Genomic DNA, 12,610 nt, shown 5'->3' with positions numbered 1-12,610 from the left:
CTGAATCATCCAAACGTTCATCGATAGGTAGGGGTGGCCATTCTTCACTGAGTCGTGTTTGCATTATCCCAAGATTGATACTAAATGTGATGTCAGACACGTGTAAGGAGGAACCATTGTTATACCATTCAGTAAGTTAGACTTGTTTAACGGAATGGAATCGATGACGAAAAAAAAACAGATTGGAACAGGCAAGGCAGGATGAATGACGTCTTTAACACGAGCCGAACCTAAGTATGGGAAATTGACGGGGGCTGTTTTGGAAATAATACCATGCAATTTGTGTCAGCGGTTTCTGGAAAGCAAATTAAGAGTTACTGGAGAAGCGATAGATTTAATGCCTTTCAAATACACGACAAGTTGTACCACGGGGCGCTCAGATCAGACGTGATTTCATTCTGACTTTAAACACGTTTTCTTTCCACATAACGGTTCCGGTGACTTTTATTTTCTATGCAGTCATTCTTGTGAAGTGGTGGATGTTTTGGTGTACTCATGTATGCGTGTGGCGGTGCGCCATGCATTTGCGAATGTGATGGTGGTGGCTCATATATACCGATGGTGGTGCCCAGTGCATAGGTGGATGTTGTGGTGTGCTGGTGAATGCCGGTGGCGGTGTCCCATACTTTCGTGGATGTTGTGGTGCACTGAGGTATGCAGGTGCCGGTGTGCTATCTTTGGTGGATGTGATGGTGGTGTCTCATGTATGCCTGTGGTGGTGGAACATGCATTGGTGGATGTTGTGGTGTGCTCATGTATGCCTTTGGAGGTGCCCCATGCATTGGTGGATGTTGTGGTGTGCTCATGTATGCCAGTGGTGGTGCGCCATGCATTGGTGGATCTTGTGGTGTTCTCATGTACCATACATGAATGTGGTGGTGGTGTCTCATGTATGAGGGTGGGGGTTGCCTATGCATTGGCGAATATTGTGGTGTACTCATCTATGCCGGTGATGGTGCCCCATGCGTTGGTGGATGTTTTCGTGCACTCATGTATGTCGGTGGCGGTGTGCCATGCATTGGTGGATGTTGTGGTGTACTCATGTATGTAGGTGGCGGTACGCCATGCATTGGTGGATGTGATGGTGGTGTCTCATGTATGAGGGTGCTGGTGCCCCATACTTTGGTGGATGCTGAGGCGTAGTCATGTATGCTGGTGGTGGTGCACCATGCATTGGTGGATGTTGTTATGTACTCATGTATCCCGGTGGCAGTGCGCCATGCATTGGTGGATGTGATGGTGGTGTCTCATGTATGAGGGTGCTGGTGCACCATGCATTGGTGGATGTACTGTACTCATGTATGCCGGTGGTGGTGCCCCATGCATTGCTGGATCTTGTGGTGTTCTCATGTAGGTAGGTGACGGTGCACCATGCATTGGTAGATGTTCTGGTGTACTCATGTATGTTGGTGACGGTGCGCCATGCATTGGTGGATGTTGTGGTGTACTCATGTATGCTGGTGACGGTGCGCCATGCATTGGTAGGTTTTGTAGTGTCCTCCTGTATGCCAGTGGCAATGCGCCATGCACAGGTGTATGTGATGGTGGTGTGTCATGTATGCCGGTGGCGGTGCGCCATGCCATCGTGGATGTTGTGGTGTAGTCATGTATGCCGGTGGCGGTTTGCCATGCATTGGTGGATGTTGTGGTGTACTCATGCATGCAGTTGCGATGCGCCATGCATTGGTGTATGAAATGGTGGTGGCTCATGGATACCGATAGTGGTACGCCATGCATTGGTGGATGTTGTGGTGTGCTCATGTATGCCGGTGGCGTTGCACAATGTATTGGTGGATTTTGTGGTGTACTCATGTATGCGGGTGCCGGTGCACCATGCACTGGTGTATGTGATGGTGGTGTGTCATGCATGCTGGTGCCGGTGAACCATGCATTGGTGGATGTTGTGGTGTACTCATGCATGCCGGTGGCGGTGCACCATGCATTGGTGGATGTTGTAGTGTACTCATGTATGCCAGTGGTGGTGCCCCATGCATTGGTGGATGTTGTGGTGTACTTATGTCCTTATGTACTTATGCCCTGCTGTCTGAGGATAAATGCTATTTAAGTTTGTTTTCACAGACTTAAAAATCCAAATTACTTTTCACAGGTAGTAAAATATGTTTTTTAGTGATGGACATCGGGATATTGCATGACATTGCTTGTAACATAACAATTTCACTCTTGGAAGCGAGGTGGGGGTCGATATAATATTACTTACGATAATATTGCCACTTCGACCACAACCTCGCTTCCGAGGAAGGAAGCGTTATATTCATGCAAAATCCGTTTGGTCAGCAATGTATAGTAAGCTGTCTTGATTTTATAAACTCAATGAAACTTGAACTGCCTTTTCTATCCTGGAAGCGTGGTAGGTAGGAGGCGAACCACCCGTTTTGGCATATACAACAGGCCCCCACAACGCTCGCTTCACACACACAAACAACCAATTTAAGCACAAACTACGGGGTTCGGTTGAAATCTGTGCATAGTGACACCATCACACGACCCCAAGGAGCAATTGACGGCAACACAACATTTCGGCATGTCTTTGATGACGTCGAGAAATCAGCTTCCTACACATTTTCTATACAACTAACTGAAAATCGTTCCTTCTATGACGTCACCGCAGGGCTCTGGCGACAGAGTTACGTAAACTGTCTGTGGTTTCGTTTGCGGGCGGGGGAGAAGCAGACGGCTCTTTAGCAACTTTTAAACGCTTGGTATTATTAATTAACCACATTTTTTTTAAAAACAAAGAATGGTGTTTCTGACTAACCAAAAGTCTTTCATGTGCAGTGATAAAAAGAGTACCAGAAAATTGAGTTTATTCGTTCTGTAAGTGAATCACCAGAATGTGCCGACTGTAAAACTTTGGAAGACGTTTCCCATTATTTCTGTTAGTGTAAAATATTACTTCAGTGATTAATGATTGTGTAAAGTTTCTGTCTAGGTATTCACAGCAACAATTTTCTGAAGAATCCCTCTTGTATGGTTCATCAGAACACTTTGACCCAATGTTTTTAAATATGCATTTAAAATACTTTATATATAAGTCTCACTAAACTGATATCAAAGTTTCTATGAAACATTTCATTATAGATTTGAAATATGCTCTGAAAATATACAAATATTCAACGGTAAAGTTTATGTATTTAGACACACTACTGCAGATTTACAATAAAATTATAATTGGTAAATATTTGATTCTAGATATGTATTTAAAATACTTTATTTATAAGTCTCATTGTTCTGATATTAAAGATTCTTGCAACATTTCATTATAGATTTGCAATATACTCTGGAAATTTATAAACATATATAGGTAAAGTTTATATATGTAGAAGCACTCATGTTAGATTTACAATAAAAATTGGTGAGAGGTTAAGGGTATAAACCAGTAACCAGAGAAGTACCACGACAACCGCTTCGTTTCTTCGATTTCTAAATGTTTAACTACCTGTGGTAACCTATGACTTGTATTGATAAATATGAGTATTTGGTATAAAACGCACCACTGACAGCAACAGATGTAGTTAGGAACATTTCTAGAGAATGATTTTCGCGAATTCGCGAGATATTGTGGAATTAATCTTCTTATGAGAATGGTTTTCGAGAATTCGCAAGATATTGTGGAATTAATTTTCTTATTCAAGATGGTACTCAACGGTTCTGATTGGCTTCGAACCCACGTTACTTTAAGGGTATCAGCCATATAACTGTTACTTCTTTCCAGATACCAGTGTATCCAGCGACGGTGATGGAGAATGTGGTATATTTTCTGGGATGGCATGTGTCAAACAAGTACATGTAAGTGAGTCTGACCACCCTATCCCGTTAGTCGCCTCTTACGACAAGCATGGGTTACCGAGGACCAATATTCTATCCCGGGCCTTCACGGGTTAGATAGCAGTCAAAGTTACATATATTCTTGAAGTATAGTGAAATCATACCACCACTATTGGTGGATGTAATTTGCTTTTATTCATTCAGAGTTTCTGTAACATCGCTGAATATCAGGTTGTGTCTGTCACCTCCGATTCACCTATGCGAGGCGGTGGGGTGGCTTAATGGTTAAATCGTTCGCTCGTCACGCTGAAATCCCGAATTCGGTGTGAGAAATGGCCACTACATAAAAGAAAAGGCGCAAAATATTGTGAAAATACGAAAGTCTCTTTTGCACCACGTCACAATGAAACCTACATCACAATGCATGTCAGTTGTTATGCCTCATACAGCCTGCTACAGTAAACTACTCCGTTGCATCCAGTTTCTTGGTTTGCAGGTGCGTCACTCAGCTAACATCACTGGTGGAAACATTCTGTTTATGTTTTCAGACGGATAAAACGTCTCACACTTTTCCAGCGAGACGGTAACGTTCGCAATGTTTACATTCCCACAATGCAATCGTGGCTTGTCACTTGACTAGTCAGCTTCATATGTATGTTTTGTTGGTTGGCATAATTGGCTGACCTCCTTTGGCTGTTTGCACCCGTAAAACATACCACACAAATTAGGTAATAGATACAATACCGCCCTCGGTCTATTTACATGCGAAATATACAAAACGTGTGTCTTCATCTGGTATCTGATGGTGTCTGAGGTTAGATACCATGGAAAGTCACGAGTTTTGTATAATTTGAATGTAATGAGACGGAGTGTTGTATTGTATTTATGTGGCAGGGCGCGGAGTCATCCAAACGATGACATCCTTACCTTGTCTATGTGCTGATGGGGTTAAACTCTTTGGTCTTGTGGACAAGGCGTCCGACTTCAGATCAGGAGGTCCGTCGTTCGAATCCCAGCATGGGTCGCTGAAATTTTGTGGCTGCTACATTTATTACCCACATCTAACATGCATTGAATTGAGAAAATAGCATATTTTTGTTATTCTTATGGTTTCAAACCGAAACCGGTTTCTTTGAGATGTTGCAGACGAACTGTGTTTTGTAGAACATTTTTTTGCATATCACACTGTATTCACGTCACAACCACGTGGGTAATGAAGCACTGTTACACCCCGGGGTATATGATGCGAAAAGCTGTGACATGGGTCTTATGTAAAGTTAATGTTGTGCCAAATCATGTGAATTCTACCTAAACGCCCGGATGTGAATAACACACTTCAGCTGTCCCTGGTCATGTGGGCTCCATTCCCAGCTGGGGTGCTGTCCACGCGCAATGGCACCCCAGTTTGGCAGTTACCTTAGAGAGAGAGTTTTAGTGTCAGCAGAGGTCATCCCGATGCCTGTTATCAAGTATGCCCATTTGAAACTATGCCATGCTGGACTTTCCCTGTGTAGAGGGGTGATCAGTTGATATAGGGCACATGAGTTATGCTGGTCTGAATGTTTGAGTAGCATGGAAAGTATTATATGACATTTCTTGATGTAAGTTATTGGTTTGTATACTTATGGCAAATTCCAAAGCACTGGATCACTCAGGGACCAACCATTTAACTCTTCCCCCCCCCCCCCCCACACACACACACACACACAACACACACACACATTTCCTTCACAAACTTCAATTGCTGTACTAAGTCCTTTGAAATGCCATGATACATCTTCTTGAGCACTAAGGTCTGAGAAAGAATAACTGTGTGTTCATTTTGTTTTTGCATAACTTGGAAAACACAACGACTCATGAGCATGAAAAACATTTATTGCACATCAATAACAATCCTTAGAGTTAAAAGAATCTCACAGATTTGGTATGAAGTAGTTGTCGAACAAACTGTACAGCATCATGGTATAGCACACCGCTGAGTCGTCACAAGGGTTTTGGCTTACATATTCACAGGATCATTAATGTAAGTAACAAAAATATAATACCCCTGATTTGATGGTATGAATTTTAAGTACAAATGATACGATTACATATCACTTATTTAGAAACCACAAGTTAAAAAAGGCTTTAGTCAAGTGGCTGAACAAACACTCTGGCACTCAGTCTCGCTCTCACACAAAATGGGAATATGAAGGGGTTCCTACAGTTATCATGGGAAAATTTGCTGACACTGATCTACTTTGCATTTATTACCATGGATAAATGCCCATTTTCTACTGCTCTGAGGAAGCAATTTGTGATTTTTTGAGTTAAAATACTTTAATTTTGTTTTATATATTCAAAATTGAAAAAATATTTTGCATTTCTTTCTGAAAAATATCTGCAAATTCTCCAAAATAATTGTTAGAACAAATATGGAGTCATTTGTTAACAAAGTTGTGTAACAAACAAAAGTTAAATCTTAAAAAGATGGATAGAACACTGGCCAGTGTTGGTAGATACAAGGACTGAAGCTAACTAGAGATTTACCTCTCTTCATATGGACCTATTTAAGGATGGTGTTATTTCGAAATACAATCAAGCATGGTCTTCTGTTTAAGTATCTGAACATTTTAACCTTTGAAAAAATTGCACAGCTTTCTAAAGTCTACTAAAAAAGAATAGTGCAGACATTGAAAAAGCATATCTAATCCTGACTGTGTATTAATCCATCTAATAGCATTGAGAATCATTTATCATTAACATAGTCAGAGTTAGCATCCATCCTTGTTTCATACCACTGGCTGGCCCAGGTTGAGATGAACTCTGTGAAGGTCAAAAGCATTGGATGTCACACTCCAACCCAGTCTGTTAAGCATTCACAGATTGGGAACAGGTCGCCTGAAGTAATCAAAACCTCTCACACAAGAATCTCAAGAACAAGCTCAAAGCCCCAGACTCACCCACATCAATTTTGCTGGTTTCAAAACACAACCAGTTAGAAATTCCGCCTCTGCACAGATGGTAATGGTCTAACTATTGTAAAATTGACTGTAACCAACAACTTGGTGGTTTGATCAGATAGAAGTCATGTACTTCAAGGAGCTATAGGGGGAGACACTGGAGGTCCAGTCGTCTAAGGCACTGCATTCACTGAGCAGAGTTGTATACCTTAGACGTGCCAGAATCTGATGATCATGGGGCAAATCAGTCACCATGGGTCACCCAGTTTGTGGTTCTTGGTTTGTCAGCATCATCAGGTGCCTATGGTTTCATCAACTGAGGAAACCTCCAAGACATGCGGTACTTCAGGCTTTCCTCCGACATCCAAAGACACCTCCTCATACAGCAGAAATACTGCTCAAAGTATTTAAAACAAACACTGTCAAGTTACATATCACATTTGTTCAGAGACATAATACCTGTAAGGAGGAATCGGAGGACATTTTAAGGTAACCCAAGTCACATGGTTCTAGAACTGTGTAATGTTGGCAAGTCTGGTTCTTGAGACTTCTAGATTCAGATGGATGTACTTGTCTTGTCCAAAGTATGACAGTGTCAATGTATATCATGATTATTACACACTAATATCACAGGTACAACCAACACAGGCAACAGTGTAGTTTGCTTTCACAGATTTCTTCAACATTTGATTTCACTTTGCATTCACAGCTGTACTTGAGGCTAGTATAACACAACAAGCAAGAACTGTTTTCACTGTTAATAAATATCGACACTTCATATCAGTAACAAGTTAATATCAATGTGTTTTGTTCTCAAGTTAAATGTAATTCACTACCATAACGATAAAAAATGATATAGCATTTAATAATATTTATGTCATAATAATGATAACAAATAAGTTAATGTGATCACTGAGTGTTAATCGTAATGGTTGTTTCTTCTCTGTATGTTGTGTGAATCACAAAGAGTTGCAATGTCTCCATCTGAATCTAGCTGGCGTGTCCGCAATCCCAGGAACTTGAGAGGGCAACCATGAACAAGAATTGGATAATAAACACACCACTGATGCAAGGAACACCTCTCATCAACACACTTGAAATAAAAATACACCTGTTTAAAGCATGAATCCCAGTTTTGGGAAGCAAAGAATCCTGTATACAGAGCAGTAGAAAGCTTAGGTGACGCTCTTTGTCAGAAATCCAACAAAATACTTTCCAGCACCTTGACCCGAGGAATCACCTGCTCTTAAGTCATTTAGCCAACATACTGTCGTGTTTTCATGAATTCAGAATTTTCAATTGTAATGTAAAACTTATTACTCAAAGATAAAAGAAATATATTTTCATCATTAAATAAATATACTGAATAAAATCGCGTTACTCGCTGAATAAAATGTATAAATGAAGATTACGAGGTAAAATTTGATTATTTGGCAATAAATGAAATAAGAGGGATATCATCACTGTCAAAAACAATTTCTTTTGGTATGGAATTGTACAAAAATGACACTATACTAATCTTGTCTGACATGATACCCATGATACAGGGCAGTTAGACAATAGTGCAAAAATAATCACTTCATTGCTACGCCTTCTTTCAATGTTCCAATATATGCATAAAGACAACTATACAGTTGAATCTTAGAACCAACTCATGTTGCTTCCAAAGCAGAAAAATATGGGAAAAATACACGAGTACTTAAGGTGTCAAAGTTGTAGCGATATCGCCATTGCACACACACAAAAAAATAAATTAAACAAACTCAAGATAAATAAACTTGGGCTCTGAGGACTGACAATTACTTTTCAACAGCACAACAGCTTGACTAGAAAATATCACAAGGAAATATCGTAAAAAAAAGTATACCAATCAAGTTGTCAGTAATCTATATTGCACTGAACCTATTGCAATCCTTTTATATATCAAAAAAGAGTATTTGTACAAATTGAATATGCTGGATCATTAGACATTTCATGGCGTCACATCCAAACAAAACAGGCTGGCAGGAAAACTGTACAGAAGGACAAATAAATAGGATTTATCAATATATTCCAAAGGTAACATTAAAAAAAAGTTAACAGAAACAAACATGCACGTAAATTAGGTGAACCATTTATACACGGTGACCACACCATGTCGGTGAAAGACAAATCGTGTAATGATACGACGCAGATGGTCAGGCATACACATTTCAAAAAGTGAGACAAATTTCCACCAAAGTTCCATCACAACAAATTTGAGGGGGAAAAAATCAGTAAAAACTGGATGCAGCAATAAACATTGAGAAGATAGTTTCACTGTTTGACCAATCTGTAGTCATGTGGCAGCGTACAAATTGATTTTTGAGACCTCCGTCCTGAATTTAAACACAAAACCTACTGGACGTACGTCTTTCTGTCTTGCTAGACTCTCCACTCTCCAGAACACAGGGAAGACTTTGTGAGATCATCTGTTTGTCCCTTGTAGAGGCCTATTTAAGACGTCTCACTCAATACAGCTCCGTGGAGTCCATTGTCCTGCTTGGCGCTAGGACCGTTTGATTTCGTTGAAGGCAGTTAACTCAGCCTGCTACAGTCCAAAACCATAGCGAGGCCTAGGGAAATCACAATTCACTCCAGGACGATTATCATTGGCTATAACGTCTGTATCGTCCACACTTCTGTAAAACACTCCTCGCTTTGCTGTATGTGATCAATGTATGGACATTGATGGAATGGGTAGGATAACTGTCTCTTGTGAAAGTCCTCCACAAGTTTAGTAACACCAGACACTCAAGCTGGGTGGCCTTGAATCAGCTATTGTTAGTTCTCCGGGGTGTAGGAGCTGTCTTCAAACCTCCCACTGTTGAATGAGAAAAGGTGACAACCATAAGCCTGGCAACAAACTTGGTCTTCTGAAGCTTATGGCATATCCACAAACCAACATTGTTAACATCGCAGACTTGAGCCAAAGTAACATGAAAGCATCGATACCAGGTATTATATACACTTATTCACATATATATATATAGGTGACCATAACAGCAAATAATTTAATGTGTGTATATATAGATGTATATGTAACCAATAGTTTATCACAGGTATGAAACACAATGCAGCACAACTAACTTGAGGTGAACCCCTGGATATTCCGTCTTGAGCCAAAAAATGTAACAAAAGCTGGGGTTCTCTCAAGACTGTGGCTTTGTTAACACCATGCAACCAAATCAGCAAGATTCTGCCCTCCTGAACAGCAAAATGTAATTCAAACAGACACACTGGTTAGATGATGGCTGATCTTGCACGTGATCAAAACAGTAACACCACAACACATACGGAGGATGAAAATCAAGAGAAATCTGGATTGCACAAGAAGTACCGGTTAGAACCAGATCCTGCTGGTTTGTCCGAGCTGGAAACTCTTGTAAGTAGCACACCTGCATGCTACACACTGGGTCACTCAACCATTGCACTATATACAAGTTTCATGGCAGACATGCACTTTCTGCCATGAATGTCAACTTGGGGGTAAATTACTGTGATGCGTCTAGTTTAGTCTGGTTTCAATGCAGGGAATGCAACATCTTTGTGGCTGTTGTTCTGCCAAGGAATATGAAGCAACTACAGGGTTGATGTCATACATCATCAGTAGTAGTAGTTCAGTCTGTACAAATGAACGTCAACTGGACTGTGGTCATCAGATATTCCACTTCAATGTAACCACTGTGGTTCATCTGACCAACTTTCATTTCAGGATCAGAAAGATCCTCCTGACTATTGGGTGCAATCAGTTTGGTAGAAAAGTAGGAAGTTATAAACACTTAAACTCTGTGTGGTCATTTATGGAATATAAAAGCTGAGGTTAATCCGAAGGACTCCATGATTTCAGCGAGACTCCAGGTATTATCATATTGCATGAGCAAAGGTTTCTCAATGTCCCAAAATAGTTGAATATCTCTGTTCTAGCCAAGGTTTCAAAAATATTTCTCAAAAATTATTTGATGATCTGGTGATGATCTTGATGTGACGAAATGATTGATTATTCTCGTCAAGATGAGCAAGCATCAAGGAAAGATCCTATTCCAAATCCAGGGTTACATTAGAGTTGATTTTATGGCGCTATTCTAATGGATTTCCACAGTTGACAATTTTACAGTTGATTACTGTTTAGATGAATAACAAACAAACATGAAAATACTACTACGTAAGTCACCAAGTGAGGGATGCTAAGTCAGTCACACATGCTCACCAACCAAGCAGGTTATCTCCCCTAGGATGAGCACACACATTGTTGTAATGTCAAGCATTAATCTCCACATTGGAACACACGCAGTTGAGTGAGTTGGACAACACAAACAATTCTTGGTTAGCACACTAGTAGTCTAGAGTTATCTCCCCCCTTGTCGGTCACACACAAGGGCGGATGGCAACCGCTATAACACTGTCACATGTACCCTTTTATCGTCTATAGATTCTTCCTCTTCTTCATCTCCTGGTGTATGATGGGTAATCTGTGGCCGCCGAGACTCGTCCACTGCGGAATACTGGTTATAGTCTTTGAGTTCTTGGGCACTGTAGCCCCCTAAATGTTCATAGTATGGGCCCCGAGGGGTCCTCTGGCGTATAAGTTCCCGGGCTGCCAGGTCCATCTCTTCTGGTGTCATGTCAGTGGCTTCTGCTATTTCACGTTGCAGACACTTGGCATCCAGGTATTTGCCTAAACCTTCTTCCTTTAGTACCTGAAAGACATGGAGTGGTCAATCACTTAAGTCACAGTGCGTTGGGAGTTGGACTGTGAAAATGTTATACCATGGTTTAGCTGGGACTGAGTAAAGTGAAACTCTGATACTTCACTCACTACAAGAGAGCAGATTGGGGAGAGTAAAGGAAGTTTGTACAGCACTTACGCTCCACAGAAACTTATAGTCCCACCTACCATATATACTGCATTCTACCTCTACTATTCCACCCATAATACCACCACTACCTATACCAACTCTACTGCGTATATTACCACTATGGGCTTCATGAAAGTGGCGCCTCACCATACGATACATATCTCGATACTGAGGTCACAATAGGTATCGCGATACACAGTTTTGGACATGTTGTGCATAACAAGCAGCCATTACATTGATGGGAAGTTGTCTGATGTTGAAACCATAGTTCACTGAAAACCTCTTAACAAATAATCCAGGTCATTATTGTTATAGGTAGAGATTAATAATGGACAACTACCCATCAGCCAAGTACTCATCACTCAATCTCAACAAGTCCAGGTCCCCGTTCCTCAAAGCGATTGTACCTCTACGACAGTCATAAGTCTACGTTAAAGTATGGGAGTTACGATCATCATAGCGCTACAATCGCTTTGAGGAACAGGACCCAGTTTGCTGTTTTGTGTAAAAAATACAAGAGAGAAATGTGTCAAGACTAAAAATAGTAATCGACATGTGTAAAAAAACAAACTGATATAAATTCACATGAATTGTGTTTCTTATCATGAAAAGCTTGCAGACGATGCACCAGTGCACTGAATCGTGACATCCCTAATTTCCAATTACCCTAATTACCACCTATTATAATATCATTACCACCTCTACCATCACTACCTATATTAGCACTGATACCACTCCAAACAATGATATCACTACCACTACTACCTATATTAGCACTAACACCACTTCAAACTACAATATCACTACCACAACAGCCCATATTAGCACTAACACCACTCCAAACTATAATATCACTACCACTACTACCTATATTAGCACTACCACTACTCCCACCTATAATATCACTACCACTACTACCTATATTAGCACTAACACCACTCCAAACTATAATATCACTACCACTACTACCTATATTAGCACTAACACCACTCCAAACTATAATAT

The 12,610-nt window shown here is 40.6% G+C and overlaps 1 protein-coding gene across 7 annotated transcripts in view; it reads right to left on the bottom strand.

Moving 5' to 3' along the window:
- Positions 1-5,643: 5,643 nt before the first annotated feature.
- Positions 5,644-12,610, bottom strand: part of LOC137297056 (muscle calcium channel subunit alpha-1-like) — a 121,235-nt gene continuing 114,268 nt past the window's right edge. For 6 of the 7 annotated variants that reach the window (XM_067829016.1, XM_067829015.1, XM_067829010.1 and 3 more), the window contains one exon: positions 5,644-11,446. In XM_067829016.1, the coding sequence (XP_067685117.1) occupies positions 11,141-11,446 (306 nt within the window). In that variant the 3' untranslated portion in view covers positions 5,644-11,140. The remainder of the gene's footprint in view (positions 11,447-12,610) is intronic. The other variant, XM_067829011.1, reaches the window with a different exon arrangement.

Source organism: Haliotis asinina, chromosome 9 (genome assembly GCF_037392515.1).
Source record: "Haliotis asinina isolate JCU_RB_2024 chromosome 9, JCU_Hal_asi_v2, whole genome shotgun sequence".
NCBI lineage: Eukaryota > Metazoa > Mollusca > Gastropoda > Lepetellida > Haliotidae > Haliotis > Haliotis asinina.
The sequence above is the reverse complement of the archived record's forward strand: the minus strand, read 5'-3'. Positions and strand labels throughout refer to the sequence as shown.